This window comes from Bos javanicus, chromosome 17 (assembly GCF_032452875.1).
Source record: "Bos javanicus breed banteng chromosome 17, ARS-OSU_banteng_1.0, whole genome shotgun sequence".
NCBI lineage: Eukaryota > Metazoa > Chordata > Mammalia > Artiodactyla > Bovidae > Bos > Bos javanicus.
Window position 1 is genome coordinate 62,327,646 of NC_083884.1, and position 17,424 is coordinate 62,345,069.

At 43.9% G+C, this 17,424-nt stretch overlaps 1 protein-coding gene and 1 long non-coding RNA gene across 5 annotated transcripts in view; one reads left to right on the forward strand and one right to left on the reverse strand.

Annotated features, from left to right (window-relative positions):
* PTPN11 (protein tyrosine phosphatase non-receptor type 11) overlaps nucleotides 1-17,424 on the reverse strand; it is a 70,680-nt gene that overhangs the window by 19,337 nt on the left and 33,919 nt on the right. For all 4 annotated transcript variants that reach the window (XM_061384977.1, XM_061384976.1, XM_061384978.1 and 1 more), the window contains exons 7-9: nucleotides 2,808-2,904; nucleotides 556-635; nucleotides 273-431 (exon numbers count right to left, since the gene is read on the reverse strand). In XM_061384977.1, the coding sequence (XP_061240961.1) occupies nucleotides 273-431; nucleotides 556-635; nucleotides 2,808-2,904 (336 nt within the window). The remainder of the gene's footprint in view (nucleotides 1-272; nucleotides 432-555; nucleotides 636-2,807; nucleotides 2,905-17,424) is intronic.
* On the forward strand, nucleotides 615-2,324 carry LOC133228912 (uncharacterized). The gene is made up of 2 exons (XR_009730415.1): nucleotides 615-692; nucleotides 1,604-2,324. It is a non-coding gene; the product is annotated as an uncharacterized LOC133228912 (long non-coding RNA).

The window sequence follows — 17,424 nt, forward strand, 5'->3', positions numbered from 1 at the left end:
TAGCAGTGCAACAACGAGAATCCTACAAGGGAGCTCCTTGGTGGTCCAGTGGTTAGACTCCATACTTTCACTGAGGAGGGCTGGGTTTTGATCCCTGCCCAGGAAACTAGGTATAGAACACTATACCACGCAGTGTAGAAAACTATACCAGATTTCCTCCACTCCCCTTTTTCCAGAGGGTCAGTTAGAACAAGCTTAACATGTTTATTCAGTTCTTAACATGGTCAACCCAACACGTCCAATACTTCAAGAAACTATAGTACACAGTCTACCTTCCCTCTCTCCACTTCTTTCGTTGTCATGACAATCACTCGGGAGTTCTCTTGGAACACCATCCTCCAGAAGTCATTCACGGTGTTCTGCAGGCAGCCTTGTGTGGCAATGTAACTCTTTTTGGGCTTTGAGTTGTTGCATTTGGTTTCAAATTCAGGCTAGAGATTGAGAAAGAAAACAACTTCAAACGTTCGAAAATTGCTTTCATGCCATGTGGAAGGATTTAAAATACAAAAACTGGCTAGCAATATATAGTCAGAAGACACCATGAAAGCAGTTTACCATGATAATGTTTGCGTTGATGTAATCCGAAACGGGCTCATTGGGATCACCGTCATGGAGGACGACCCTGGTGTGATCGACTGGAAGAAGAAGAGACCACGGTCACAGTGTACTCAGACCCCTTCAGGACAAATCAGGTCAAATCAGCTCATCCTCAGGGAGTCCCAGTTTTATTCATTTCATGATAAAATGGTATTAAAAACTAAATCCAATGTGAGCACGATAATCTGAATATGATGCCCCCAAATGCTTTCCTTAAGGAGTATAAGGTAGCAATGTTAATTCCCTGGTTTTAATAGTGTATTGTTGATATAGAGGATATTATCTGGAGAAGCTGGGGAAAACAACGGTACACGGGAACCCTCTACGTATTTTTGCAACTTCTTGTGAGTCTAAAATTATTTCAAAACTAAAGGTTTTTTGCTTTCTTGTTGCTGTTTTTTTTTTTTTTTAAAGGAAAAGTATAGGTAGACAACGTATGTCTGAGATTTGCTTCACAATAATTCAGGGAAAGAAGAGACATGTACCAGAATACAGATAAACTGGGACTTCCCTGGTGGTCCAGTGGCTAACACTCCATGCTCCCAATGCAGGGGGCCAGGTTCAATCCCTGGTCAGGGAGCTAGATCCCACATGCCACATCTAAGAGGTTGTATGCCGCAACTAAAGATCCCACGTGCTGCAACTAAGACCCGTCGCAGCCAAAATAAATAAATATTAAAAAAAAAAAAGAATAGAAATGAATCAAGATTAGGCACAAGCTGACAATTGGTAGAGCTGGGTGCTAGGCATGTGTGGGTTGTGTATATTATTTTGACTACTTTCAAATATACTTTAAACTTTCTGTAATAAAAAGGATTTTTAAAAAGTGAAGTAGAATTAAATACAGTCTCCAGGCAACAAGATTCTGACAACAGTATCTACTGACCAAATTCTGTATAAAAGTACATTACTGATATAAAAATCTGAGTGTGCTTCCTAAGCAACACATTTTACACTGGGAATTAGTAATAAAGTCATATGTCTTAATACTGTTCTTTTGTTTCAGATTGCCCATCTTTAAAGAAAATGATGCTAATCAGAAGAAACATCTGCTTGGGATTTTTATGGGAGGAAAGGACAGTAATATTCTGTTTAGTACTGCATACCACTGTTCCCGTCATCTTTCCCTACATGCCCACATCTTACTAATGAGCACCATTCAGACCTCCTGAGCAGAAATGAAAACTTAAGACGTAAAGAGGATAATGCTTCCCCAAGGTCATTAGGACCATGCTGTGGCTCAGAATGATTCCCTGCAAATTCCTCTTTTTCTCTCCTCGATATTAGAAGAGCTTCCACTGTCTCCCATCCTCACTTACACATATCTATATGGATGTGATGTTCATATACACCATGTATGTGCCCATATGAACACAGAAAGAGGAGGACTATGCTCCACACACACGGGATGGGTTTACAATATATAACAAAGCAGCTCTGACCCGATGAGACATTAGAGCAAGGCTCTCCAATCTGATCATGTTCCCCAATAAACTTTAATAATAAAGTTTTTGGACATTGAAATGTATACATATTGGATGGGTCAAAAAGTTCATTCGGGTTCTTCTGTATGCTCACTATGTGGGAAAGCCAAACAAACTTTCTGGCCAATCCAATCCAATTATAGATACAAACAAGGCTTATTAAATACATTATACACATTCTGGTATCAAGCTGCATATCAGATTTTTTTTTCTTTTCTTCCTTTTTTTTTTTTTGGATAAAAATTATAAATCAAGAGAAGTTCTAAATGTTTCTTCCTGGCCCACTCTGGAGACCCTGCATTAGAGCCTGGAGCTAAGAGTAGTGACTCTGGGGGTTCCAGTACCGGTTTTCCCACGCAGACCCAAGAGCCAGGGACTGCAAAGCAGGGGCACAAGCCTGGGACCCCTGAGGCTGACGATGAGACCCTGGGAGAGAGCAAGCCTTGACATGATCTCTCCTGGGCAGTCTAAATTAACAGAAGGAAACAACCACACTCTAAGCCTCCTAGTGGCAATTTCACTCTGTAAGAAGCAGCATCACAGGAACTCGATGAACGAGGCCATCAGTCTCCACCACAGCTGACTACTTTGGAAACTACTTACAATTAAAAGAAGCTAAGGCCTTGGATCTGCTGAAAAAGCACATGCCCCACCTCCCCAGAGAAGTGACAGAGACACTGGGGATCAAAACCTCCAAGAGTGACTATTACAGAGATTGGTACTTACAGGGCAGGATGTTCTTATATCTATTTTTGTTTTTATTTTCTTGCCTCTGACCCTCTTTTCGGCTATAGAGAAGTTTACACTCCTGTTGTTGTAGTGTCTGGAGAGAAACAGAAGTAAATATTATTATGAATCAAAAGCTTCCCAAAAAAAGCCTGACTGAGCAGTTCTGCTTTAGGGGATTTATCCCAGGAAACGTTTAAGAGCCGTGGGCGACAGCTGTAAGAATGCTCACCTTAATGCTACATCAAGAGGGGCAGAGACACTAAAAGAGCTGCCGAAAGAAACACTTTCATTCATTCAAACAAAGGATGTTCTACAGACATTTAAGAGACAGCCTAGGAGAATATCTAATGCCTTGGAAAGATGATCAGAGTGAGTGTTAACTAAAAAGAAGGTCAAATTTTCCAAACAGTGCCTTACACAAACCCTTATGTCTGTGTGCACCTATGTATGTAAGAAATGGCAGAAGTCTGTACACCAAAAAAGTATGGGGCTTTTTTATTTTCAGCAGTAAGATTATGTTTTGTTTTGCTCGTTTTTTGCCTAAATTTTCTACAATAAATATTTATAAGAAGAGAAACTTTGGGAATTTCCTGTCAGCGCAGTGGTTAGGACTCCTCGCTCTCATTGCTGAGGGCCTGGGTTCATTCCCTGGTCGAGGAGCTAAGATAAGATCCCCCAAGTCGCCCAGTGTGCCCCCACCCTGAAAAGAGAGAGACCTTTAAAAATAAGTTATTAAGAATGAAAGCCAGTGAACGTTGGTATACAGTACCCAAATAGGAGATGTGATCCATGTTCTTGAGGACTTTGTAATATGCCTACTTTAACCATTGATGAATTCAAAGCAACCTGAAAGTCAGTTCTCAAATCTGGATTCTGGTGGACGGTAGAAGTGGTTTACTGTGGACATGCAATCTTTGTTAGCAAAGCTTTAGAGTCCTCCTGTGCCCCAAACCTACATCAGTGCCCTGGGCAGCCAAGCCGTGTCTGCACAGACGCCCACTCCCCTGCACTCTGAGGGGAGGGGGCGCCCCTCCGTCTCCGCAGATAGAGATGGAGGAGGAGAATGCTCAGGCTCCTGAAGCGAGTGGTCAGGAAGGACACCTCTGAAGGGAAAGGAGATGGGGAGCGGAACCAGGGAAAGAAGAGCCTAAACAAAGCAGGCAACCACAGCAGAGCTGGCCCCAGGGAAGAAGGGACAACGTAAGGAAGTGGAGAGGACCAGCTGTAGAAACAGACAGGAAGGTGGACCAGCCAGGCTGAATGAAGCATTTTCAAGGATGTAGGCTTCATTTTCAGAATCACCAAAAGTGCCTCTTCAAGGAACCAATGGTTTCAGACAAGTCTCGTTTGAACAGGAAATCACAAATGGGCAAATCAAGAAAGTGAAAGGCAAACTAAAAAGAAAAAAAAAAAGTGTTACATACTAAAAATATATTTATATATGCCAAAATGATGATCCCTTAAAAGATTTCTCTACAAGGGAAGGCAGAGCCAGTATTTCCTAACACAGTGGCCCTATTATATTTCCATTTCATTTATCTGCATTTCGCAGACAGGTATGAAAGTCAGGAGTTTAAATTGCTGTTTGACTCTAGGTTTCAAAATGCAATAATTCAGCCTTGACACACAGCTCAAAACCAAAATGTTTAGCCAGCTGAAACCTGGACAGAAATAAAATACAACATACACAGAACTCTGACAATCAAACGGTCACTCAAAATTCTTCAGTGAGTTCACATACAGTAATTAGAGCCATCTGCATTCTCGGTGCTGGCATATCCTCTGATACTGCTGTTAGGAAGAAAGTTCGATCTTGATTTTTAGATAGTAAGGTGAGGTTCAAACCCTATGAACTGAATCAATCACTTAAACATCAACCAAGTGAAGAGAAACAACATCAACAAAAGCTACACGCTAGGAAATAACTAGGGGCTTGATTCAAAACAAACTTGACAGCAACGCATTCAAGTGCTCGCTTATGAACAAACCTCAAGTGACGCTTCACTTGGGAGGGCACACTGCCAGAGCAAGCTCTAGAAGCAGCAAATCGCACCCATCCCTCCCTGTTTAATCACGTCCAATTTCTCCCCCTGCCTTCGAGACGAGTGCAAGCTTCTCAGAACAACTCAGGAGACCTTCTCTTCTCTGAGTGGATGGAGGCCTGCCTCTAACCTCAGCTTCTGATTGTCCAGTCACGATCCTGACTGTCCTTCAGTGTCCTCCGGTATAAAGCAGGGTGAACCCTGACTACCTACACCACAGAGTTGGTATAGGAGTTAAGGCGCACTGTGTACACTCCAGCCACACCAAGCGTCTTGAACCCACCGTATTTCTTCAGGCCTTCATGTTCTTGCTCATGGCCTCTGCCTAGAATTCCTTTTCTCTGCCTTGAGTACCTCTGAATGTTACTTTTTGGTCATTCATTAGGACCCACCCCAAAGGCCGCCGCCTCTGGGAAGCTCTCCTAACCCATTCAGCACGACCTCCCTGTGTCTCATGATACCAGCCACGATCTGAAGCACCGCCCTCCGTGAGTGCTCCTGTCACACTGAATACAGCTACATCTTTACAACCTGTCTTTTCTATTAAAGAGCATGGACCACCCCTGTTTGCCTGTAACCAGCTCAGCATCCAGCACAAAGCAGGCCCTCAAAATGTATCTGCTGGATGGACAAATAAATACAGGAAGGGGTTGGGGGGTGGGAGGGAGACAGACAAACCACAGACCATCACTGGTGATGGCCATGAACTGCAGGCCCCACACTCAGCATCCCATGCTGACACTGTTGACCTGGCCTTCAACGTAAAGGAAAGCCACTGTAGGCAAAATATGAGATCAGCATTTCCCAATCTTTAATCATCTGAAAAGCCTATTTAAGGGAATTCCCTGACGGTCCAGTAGTTAGGACTCCAAGCTTTCACTGCCGAGGGTGCTGATTCAATCCCTCGTCAAAGAACTAAGTATCCCACAAGCTGCACAGCACAGCCAAAAACAAAAAGATAAATGAAAACAAAGAAAGGAAAGCATCTTCAAGATGCTGTCTCATCTTGGCACACTGCCTATTATATGAGTTGTTTTCTTAAACTAACCTCCACTTTTTCCCCTTTGGAAGATGTATTTCAAAAGAAAACTGCATATTACTAGCACATAAGAAAACCAGTATCACTTGCCATATATAGAAGGTAACCAGAAGAAGGAATATACTAAAAATGAAATATTGGCAAATCTTACCTAGATATTATAGCACGCCTTAAAGTGAAAGTTGCTCAGTCGTGTCCGACTCTTTACTGTCTGTGGAACTCTCCAGGCCAGAATACTGGAGTGGGTAGCCTATCCCTTCTCCAGCAGATCTTCCCTACCCAGGAATCGAACCAGAGTCTCCTGCATTGCAGGCCAATTCTTTACCAGCTGAGCTACCAGGGAAGCCCTGGTATGCCTGAGGCTTTATTTAAAAAAAAAAAAAAAAGTATACTGGCAAGTGTTAAGAAATAGATGTTGCTGCTGTGCACTAAGTCACATCTGACTCTTTTGTGACTCCATGGACTGTAGCCTGCCAGGCTCCTCTGTTCATGCGATTTCCAGGCAAGGATACTGGAGCCACTTCTTTCTACAGGGGATCGTCCTGACCCAGAGATCAAACCTGCATCTCCTGCAATGGCAGGTAGATTCTTTACCACTAAGCCACCAGGGAAGCCCAGAGCTAGATGTAAGAGGCATATTAAAACTGTACTCAGACCTTCTCCTAAGCCATGACCAAAGAAATGGATAAGGGTTAAAGTGAAAAAAAAGAGAAAACCTTCTTCATTCACTAGTTCAATCTTACTATAACAGGGCCGCTGAAAATCACCTCACACACCAAGAACACTTTGCTAGAATAACCCAGACTTCCAGGCCGAGGAAAGCCTCACCAATACCCAGCACGTGCTGGCTGGACCATCTACTCGGCTCTGGCTTCCCTCATCCTGCATTAAGTTACCAACCATCTCTTCCATGCGGATGTGAGGTTTAAACAGAACGCAAGCTGAGACAGTTTGGGCCCTGGAGTCTTCCAGAAAGGACAGGCCCAGGGGCCTTGTGTCCCTGGCTTTGCTGGGTGCTGACTGCCGGCGGCTGGCAGCTGTCATGGATTAGAACTGAGTAACCATGTGTCTCCCACTCCAGCCCTGCCCACTCCTCAGACCCCATCAGCCCGTTCTCAACTATGCCTGGGGCCCACTGGCCTGAACACAATTCATTTCTCACAGTGGATGGTTGCCATCCCTCTAGAGTGAGGCTGAAAATAAAAAGAACTCAGAAGTTGTGACTTTCTGTGCTCTGCCAGCAGAGGCTCCCCAACTGCACCTGAGATTATCAGCTACCACCTGCTAAGGGGTGCTTTCTCCCCGGCACCAGGCTGGTGGACCAGGCATTGCAACCAAGCCCTGCCCCCAGGAGGTTACAATCCGTTCCAAGTTGATCTTCCATGAACTCCCTCTCAGCCGCCCCCAGGTCATCAAAAGCTGTGAATGACCTGCAGCTGACTGTCACTGTTTCTGTCCCCATTATCCACTGGGCCAGGCAGGATATCAGTGATAAGGCGTGGGACAGGCAGCTAAAAGGACAGTACAAAACTGGAGAGAAGCCCATGTGCAACCAACAACGACAAAAAACACTACAAAGCTGGGGCGCAGGCTATAAGATATCCCATTTTCCCAAGCAATACAACCAAAGATTTGCACCCAAGGATGAACCCTCCAAAAGAACCAGAGGCTAGCTACAGTCACCTGATTACATGAGCCAAAGCTGATCAACAAAGGGATTATATCAAATGGCTAAGCCTTTATAAAAGCCATGAAGAGAAAGATAATCCCCTGATCCACACTATACATTAGGAGTGCCCAGCAGCACAACCAGTGTGGACAGAACAGGTGTTCACAGTACGGAACCATCCCTTACATGTATGGCGGTTGAACATCCATGCTCCCCACACCTGGAGCCCTGCCAGTCTCCAGCCCAAAAGCCAGGAGCAGCATTCTCAGTCTCTGTGATGATCGAAAGAGACCTCCCGAAACAGCCCCTCACAGACTTCCAAAGCCCTCTGATTAAAGACCACTGGAACTGGCTCTTGAACAGAATGTCACGAATGCAAGTGGAAAAACAGGATCAAGGAAAGACACACACACGACAAATGAATGGGCAGAGCCAGGCAGCCCCACGCGCCAGGACAAGGCCTGAGAACCATTTGTCCTCACTGCTCTGAGCAACCGGGACTAATTGCTAAGGGGGAAAAAAAAATAATGCCATTAACCATTAGGGACAGACCAAGTTGTACAGTTACTTTATTTTTTTAATTCTAATTATTGTTTATTATTATTATTTTTTGGCTGCACTGAGTCTTCGTTGCAGCATGCAGGCTTTCTCCAGTTGTGGAGTATGGGCTCTTGAGCACGCGGGATCAGCAGTCCTGATGCACGAGCTCTCTGGTTGTGGCATGCAGACTTCTCTAGCTGCAATGCATGGGCTTAGTTGCTGTGAGACATGTGGGCTGTGGCATCTCAGTTCCCTGACCAGGGATCAAACCTGCATCCCCTGCATTGGAAGGTGGATTCTTAACCACTGGACCACCAGGGAAGTCCCAGCAGTTACTTTATTTTTAAAAACAAAGCTACCAGGGGAGGAAACAAGAATAACAAAGTATTGCTAAGTGTTACTGCTGAATGTTGGGAAAAAGAAGGTTCATCATCCTATTTTCTCGACTTCGGGGTGTGCGAAAACATCAATAATAAAAGAAGGTTTTTATAAATTGTAAAAAAGAAAAACAGAAATGTAAAAGTTGCTATTAACTCTCCTGCTACCTATGCACGGCTGGCCTCCTGAAGGAGAGAGAGAAGGCTGAGAAGGGCTGCTGGGCTGCTGGCCTCTCTGATTTGGGGCCACAAATAATAAGACAGTGGTAACCATGTGGGCAGGCTCCACATGGGCAGGTCTTCTTTCCTGTCTGAATGAACTTCTGTTTCCCTTTGGCATCTGCCCTCTGCAAAGAGGAACACTGGAATTCTCACTCTGTCCTCTTTACTGCAAACTCTGCAATGTTACCAGGCACCACTAGCGGGTAAAAGCCCCCACTTCCAGATGCTACGCGGCCTGGCCTTTTACCACTTCCTCACAGTGGAGTCTAGCGGTTAGTCCCAAATGAGTCCACGGCAACCTCGAGAAATGAAGGGGCTGATGGGGCTGATGGAGTCTCTCATGGTCAGAGAAGGTCCGCACTGATGGACAAGCTCTGACAAAGCACCATGAATAGACAAAACCAACCTAAGATCTGGTTCCTTTGCAGGTGCATGTTGTAAGTCAAGTCATCACCTTCCTCCAACAAGGGGAAGAATACGTGGAAAAACACATTTAGAAGACACAGTTCCCAGATGAGAACAGGACCTGACACAGGAAATAGCAGCCCACAGCACAAGACAAATCCATCTTTAATAATCTGTCATTCAGTGTGCAATGAATTAGGTGATGTGGAACTTTGGGAGTGAGATTCATGAAAATGAAGGGAAGGTGGTTTCTGAGAGGAGCTGAGGCTTGAGGTAAGTGAGGGGTGAGGCAGAGGCAGAGCACAAGGAAGAAGAGAAGATCTCCCAGCAAGGTAGGGATGCGAGCAAAGGTGGCTAAGAGGCCAGAGCTAGTGACCTTAGAGTTGGGGGGAAGGAAACTGGTCAGAGTCTGAAGTTGTGCTGTCAGGGGTGGAGAATGAGGTCAGGCGGGGAGCTAGGGGGCTTTGGGAACTGGGCAGGAGATCTTCAACAGCTGAGCAGCACAGTGCAGTGGACTTGGAGTCAGAAGTTCTGGAAGTTCAAACCACAGCCAGCTATTTGCCCACCACATCCTTGGGGACAGCTTTCTCCCTTTCTTCCAGGTGCTTCGTCTTCAGAATGAAAATGCTATACCTCTGGTGGGACATCGGGAGCCACTGCAGGTATGTAAGCAGAAGAGTGATGGGAGAAATGCTGGGAGCAGATGAGCACGAAGGGTGAATGGAAGGGCAGAGGTCAAGGGTAAAAGAGCAGCTGGGGTCCTGTGGGGCGATGAGCACCTACAGCCCTAGCATCAGGTGAGACTCCTATCTCTGCCGCTGCCCGCCTGGGTGGTCCTGGAGAGTTGCCCTGATCACAGAGCATCCAGGGACACAAGATCTACCTCCCTCAAAAGATCTGGGGACACAATGAGATGACTTCCTTAGCCCACAGCGCAGCACTAAACAGACCATAAATGCTGGCTTGCTTCCTTCCTTCCTCTAAAAACAGAAAGACAACTAGGAAAGGAAAATCAACCGGACCTGGTGCATGACAATGAGAGAAAGAGGAGAAAGACGAGTTAAGGGATGCTCCGAAGATTCTAGCATACAGGGTCAGAGAATATACAGGACAACCACCAGAGATGGAGATGTAAAAACGGATAGTTGGTTTGAAGGCAAAAATCAAATAAAAGGTCTGGTTGTAAATGCTTGAATCTGAAGAGACGTGAAAGCCAAGAAGTGTGGAAGGCACAAATCAAAAGGTAAAACCAGAGACTGGAAGCCACTTGGGGTAATCAGGCTGGGGTGAAAATGGACATGCTCTCAGTGAAGAGAGAAGCCAGAAGAGCAGAGGGCTCAGGACACGTCTTGAAGAACTAGCAGAGTTAACTGGTCAGGAGAAGAGAGAGCAGTGAACACCAAGAAGGGCACACGGGATGGGAAGAAGGAATAAAGCAGGCACATGCTGCTATCAGAGAAATGAGAAGATGGTGGGAAAGAGAGGCTGGACAGCTGTTCCAAGACTGGCTCATGGGTGAAAAAGGCCAGAGAAAAGACTATTTTTTTAATCACAATTAAGAAAACCTTTGGTGGGACCTCCCTGGTGGTCCAGTGGTTAAGAATCTGCCTTCCAATGTGGGGGACACGGGTTCAATCCCTGGCTGGGAAACTAAGATCCCATGTGCTACAAGGCAGCCAAGCCTGCATGTTGCAACTGGAGAGACTATGCACCACAATGACTGAGCCGTGTGTCACAATGAAGCCCAAGCACAGCCCCCCAAAAAAGAAAGAAAGCAAGCCACTGGTGTCTTCTGAAAGTGTTATTTCAATATACTGGGGACGGTCACATTCCAAGGTTAAGGAAGAAAGGGGCTAAGAAGGAATGGAGCCCACAACACAGGCCCACTAGATGGAGAAGACAGAAGGACAACCACAGGTGTAGAAAGCACCAAGGGTGTTCAAAAGCAAAGGGGAAGGTTAAGCAGAGATGTCAAAGTACCTGGAAGTACCTCAGGTTCTTCAATTCTCTGTAAAGATGTCAGACAGCTCCAGCAAATGAAAACATTCCTAAAGAGAAAAACCTGGCACTGGAGAGGCGCAGAACAAAAGCAGGAGGGGAGGGAGGATGAAAGAGAAAGAGTTCAAAGGAAACAAAGGAATTTCTCCAGAATGAAGCTTGTAGAATAGACCCCCCTAGCCACTGTGATGCTCTGCCTGCAGGAAGATAGCAGCTGGGAGCTCGGGCCTGGATGGAAAACCCTGATGACAGCTGCAAGGCTGCCATCCTAGGGCATTTTTAAGCACGAGGCTGGAGCCCTGGTTGGGGGCTGTTGTTCAACACGGGTTTGCTTAGTCACCCAGCAGAAGATTTCCGCTAGAGATCACCAGCAAGAATCATTATTTGAGGCACAGCTTTGGGGTGCAGTTAAAAGTCTTGTCTCCATAAAAACCTAACCACCTCCAAGGAGAATTTATAGCTCCCCTGAGCGGATGTAATCACTTTAAAGAAATCAAACCAGACTGTGGGTTTGAAGATAGGCACGAGCTCCTTCCGGAGACACGCTGGCTGGCAGAGCTTCTGGCAGAATCCAGGACATCTGTGTGGCTGTCAGCGAACTGCCTGCAATGCCCATGCAAACGGAGAACAGTTTCAGACCATGACAGGGAAGAGAGGCTTGTGTATAATGGAAGAAGGATGGGCTTTGAAGAAAAACCAAAATACTGAGGAAAACAAGCTTTAAAGTGCTTTGGAAAACAGAACCCCAGTGAAGAAGATGTGCCGGGTTTATCCGTGTGTATTTTTTTTTAAGTCAGAAAGTTCATAACTGAAATCTCTGAAATTCATTACTGCGATCCTGAATGACATCGTTTTAACCAAGTTTGTAGAGAGGCTGCAGGGACTAAAATGTGCATTAGCCAAGCCTCCAACAGGGACTCCAAATGAAAAGTGCATAAGAATAAAGAGGGACATGTCAAAGCAAAGCCTGGAACATTCCTCCATACTTTTTAAGTGTCAGAGAGCTGTTCCCTATTGAATATAAGCAAAGGGTCCAAAGCCAATACAGTGTCTCTTGCTACTGAAAACAGCTCACACTTGACACAACACAAAACATACGTTGTACCTACTGTGTGCCAGGCGCTTTGCTGGATTCTGGGGCTACAGTGAACAAAACAAAACAAAACAAAAAGGACTACCTGTCTTTGCAGGGCCACAGACTCACCTGGACTATTTTCTTAGATAATATGCATACAGCAGACATAAAACAGCAGGGTTGAAGTGTATCTATTTGTTCACCAACACTTTCATTTGAACAAAACCATAACGGATAATGGGCTTCCCAGGTGGTGCTAGTGGTAAAGAACCCACCTACCAATGCAGGGTTCATGCTTCTGAGCTGTTGTGCTGGAGAAGACCCTTGAGAATCCCTTGGACTGCAAGGAGATCAAATCAGTCAATCCTAAAGGAAATCAGTCCTGAATGTTCATTGGAAGGACTGATGCTGAAGCTGAAACTCCAATACTTTGGCCACCTGATGCGAAGAACTGACTCACTGGAAAAGACCCTGATGCTGGGCAAGACTGAAGGCAGGACGAGAAAGGGACAACAGAGGATAAGATGGTTGGATGGTACCACTGACTCGATGGAAATGAGTTTGAACAAGCTCTGGGAGCTGGTGATGGGACAGGGAAGCCTGGTGTGCTGCAGTCCACGGGGTCACAAAGAGTCAGACACAACTGAGCAACTAATGTGAACTGAACCAATGAAGGAGATGTAAGAGAAGCAGGTTTGATCCCTGGGTCAGGAAGATCCCCTGGAGGAGGAAATGGCAACCCATTTCCCAACCCATTCTTGCCTGGAGAATCCCATGGACAGAGGAGCCTGGCCGGCTACAGTCTACGGGGTCACAAAGAGTCAGACACGACTGAAGCAACTTAGCATGCACGATGCACAAGTGGTGAATTCAGGTTTCAGGTCACTTGCACATCACAGGGACAAAACAGCAGGATCATAACCTACCTGTTCATTTATTTAGTGTCAGTCTCATTTTAATAGAACTTTAGTTCATTTCACCGAATCTAGAAATATTGGTCCACCTCTTCGCAGTCATGACCAGAGATATGCAAGAGACACAAGATGTTTACAGAAAAGGGCAATCTCATTTTATCACAGTAAATGTGGTTAAAAAAAAAAAAGTGGGGGAGAAAGAAAAAAAGACAGAGAATCTACAGGGAAAAAAAATCAAAGCTTGGGTTTGCAACATTTTGATCACACCACATGACCTAGAAGAAAACCATCAATCTGAATTTATTTCAGGAGCAAAGGAGGAAAGAACCAAAGAGTTTCAGAAGAGACTTTGTATATTTTAAGATGCATCAAAATCGGAAGTAATTTGTAAGTGTCTTCTGGGGAGAAATAGCTGAAAGAACACGCAGAATTTTACAGAAAACCAGAAGCCTGGCATACAGACAAACAAAATGTACCTATCGGAGCTAAATTCTCAATGGCACTGCAATTTAGAGCTCTGGTTGACTTTAAAGACCATAGAACACACAGTAAGAAGGAACTGATCCCAAATTTATCATCTTCTGGGGAAAAAACTAAGATACAACCACTAAAATAATAACGCCTTGCTGTTGGATCAAGCTTTTCCTTCAGAGGACTTAGATTTTAATGAGTCTCTGCTTCCACAGACCTAAGTTCTTCTATAATGGTTCGCTCTGTTCCCAGCCTTATTCCCCTGGCCCCAACTTTAAAGGGCATTAAAAAAAAAAAAAAATTGACTGGATTCAAGCAGCAGGTACATAAGAGATCTAGAAAGCAGGCCACCAGCTGTTTGGATCTAGCTTCAGTTTAAATGAAACGATAATGCCCTGACTGCCTGACAATTCATCACCCCAGCCTGACCTCTGAAGAGGATATAGGAGAGTTCAGACATGATCTTGTTTCTCTCCCACTTCCCCTGAAAGCCAGCTCAGTTCTGCCTCATTTTGCTGTTAATAATGTATACAAGATGAACTGAATTTGACATGTCACGGAGTGAAACCATCCGGTGAGCATCTAGAGTCAACCTTCTTTCCATGGCCAGAAAAGTCAGGTTAGGCACTTTCCTTCTAAGTTCTTATCTTGACCCTACCAATGGGATCATGAAAAACTCCCTACTGCCACAAGCGGCAGGAAGGACTTAGTTTCTTTAAGTACTGCCTAAGTGAACTTAACGAATCCACCACTGCACCAGATACCCAATTGGCTGCTATAATTTCTTAAAAGTTCATAGTCACTTTACAGTTTCCCTGGTGGCTCAGTGGTAAGAATCTGCCTGCCAGTGTAGAAGACACAAGAGACACAGGTTTGACCCCTGAGGTAGGAAGATTCCCTGGAGAAGGAAATGGCAACCCACTCCAGCATTCTTACCTGGAAAATCCCATGGACAGAGGAGCCTGGCGGGGTAGAGTCCATGGGCTCGCAAAAAGTCAGACACGACTGAGAGACTAAGCACGCACACACGGTCACATTTTATAGGAAAAGTGGTTGATGCAAATGACTGCCCCAGTTATTTTAAAAGGTAACATAAAAATGGGTCTAGATTACAAAATTACTCACCATTTACTTCTTATAATTATTTCTTATATTTACCAAAAAGATTTGATATTTTAAAATTTTAATTAAAAACAGTACTTTTCAGACTGTAAATATGCTAACCAAAATCATGCAGGATAGATAATAAAGATTAAAGATGAGTAGGGAGTTTCCTAGGAGTCTAGTGCTTAGGTTTCAGAGCTTTCATTGCTGTGGCCCAGTTCAATCCCTGATCAGGGACCTGAGATCTAGCAAGCCATGTGGCACGGCCAAAAAAGAATAAAGATGAGTAACAACCATCACTTTTTTTTTAAATACAGAACACCAAAAAAAAAAAAAAAAAAGTTAATATTAACAATAATCCGCGAAAATAGAGAAACAAGCATGCACAAGGCTATCCATTGTATCTTCTTTCATTTGCAAACTATCCAAATGCTGATCAATAAGCTGAATAAACTATGGTACATCCCCACAATGGAGTAGTATGCAGTAAAAATGAATGAAGATTATCTGTAGACACTACTGTCCGATGGGTCTCCAGTGTAACAAAAAGACAATGCTGGAAAAAAAGGGTGTAAAATATTGCTACTATTTATCCATGAAAGGATGGGTTATGAAATTACAGATACATATTTGCTTATGCTTTTTGAAAGGCAATGATAAGCTATAATTTTTTTAAAGGGCTATACATATAAGGAGGAAAAGATGGGAATAGAAGGTAGACTTCTTTGAATGTATTTTTTTATATCTGACTTTAGAATCAAAGGTAATATTTTATATAATTATAAATAAAATTTTATAGAAAGAAATTTCTGAAATTCAAATATAAAGTGAAACAACCTAACTGTATATCCAGTTAGAAAATAACCATATACAAAAGAGACACTGATGTATAGAACAGTCTTATGGACTCTGTTGGAGAGGGAGAGGGTGGGAAGATTTGGGAGAATGCATTGCAACATGTATAATATCATGTATGAAAGGAGTTGCCAGTCCAGGTTCGATGCACGATACTGGATGCTTGGGGCTGGTGCACTGGGACGACCCAGAGGGATGGTATGGGGAGGGAGGAGGGAGGAGGGTTCAGGATGGGGAACACATGTATACCTGTGGTGGATTCATTTCAATATTAGGCAAAACTAATACAATATTGTAAAGTTTAAAAATAAAATAAAATTTAAAAAAAAAGAAAATAACCATATAGAGAAGAACTATTACAAATGAATTGAAAGGACAGTAACTTGACTCTATTTCTCTGAAGGAACTACCGTAAGGATTGAAAAATAAAAACTAGGAAAACAAACTGTTTTCAGTAATCATATTATTACAGGCAGTGGAAGTCTTATAATTCTGAGCCCTAAATTTGAATTGGAAATTTCATCTGGACTTAAAATAAGTTATTTCAAGAAAATAACTTTTTCTAGCTCCACCCATTGAGAAGGCAATAACCAACCTTATAGCAATAAGCACTTCTGGCTCCTGGACTATAGTCTCTAAATACCACTTCCCAAGAAAGGAAGGACGAGAAGGAAGGGAAAAAAGGGAGGAAAGAGAGAAGTTAATTCACTCCTCAGAGAAATGACTGATTCCAGTTCTGACATGGGAAATGTATTACCCTGTAACAATTTATTAAACCAGAAAGTAAGGAATCTAGAAAAAATTACTAGAGTTGTACAGGAAGGCATAGAAGCCACTTGTAGAAGCTCCCAGTGCCCAAAGCTAAAATAATTTGAGCAGCAGAAATGATAATACTGTAAGCAGACGCACTCTGAATGTGTTAAAATTCATGAGTAGGGCTCCTCTGGTAGTCCAGTGGTTAAGAACCCGCTTTGTGATGCAGTGGACACCAGTTCGATCCCTGGTCTGGGAGGATCTCACATGCTGTGGAGTGATTAGGCCCATATGCCCACAACCACTAAGCCCCCAGCCTGTGAGCCATGACTACTGAAGTCTGTGTACCTGGAGCCCATGCTGCATGATGAGAGAAGCCACTACACTGAGAAGCCTGCACACCGCAACTGGAGAGCAGCCTCCGCTCGTCACAACTAGAGAAAGACTGTGCACAGCAATGGAAGACCCAGCACAGACATGATAAATAAATAATAGAAATCAAAATGTAAGGTACCAATGCAAAAATAAAGTAAAAACAAAGAAGTACAAAATGTGTTTAAAAATCCATGAGCACATATTGATAACAAAATTTTTTTTGGAGAATGCTATTTTGAACACTACTTAGTAAAAAGGAAGAGAATCAAATATCTTGTCTTTGGTGACAAGCACCTCCTGACACACCAACATATATGCAGTCCTGCTGAAGAAAAACTGGATCTGACAAACCTTCTAGATAGACCAACCTAAAAAAATACAGGGAACTTCCCTGGGGGTCCAGTGGTTAAGACTCTGTGCTCCCAGTGCAGGGTGCATGGGTTGGATCCCTGCTTGGGGAGTGAAGATCCCACATGCCACGCAGCGCAGCCAAGAAAGAAAGAAGGTGGGGTGGGGGTGCTAGCCTGTTCTTAGAGCCTCCCACAGGAGAACATTCAGAGGCTTAGGATTTTAAATCAGAGATCCAGGGGGAACTTATTTGAAAAATGATCCAACAGCAACAACAAGAGACAACTAGTATAATGAGAACAATAACTACTATTTGATTAATCTTCATTATAAGTGGAGTGGAGTGTAAAAAGACTGTCCAGCTAACAATGATTGTTAATGTTGGGGACAGGTATATACTGCTACAATCAGATGATTCTCTCTGCAT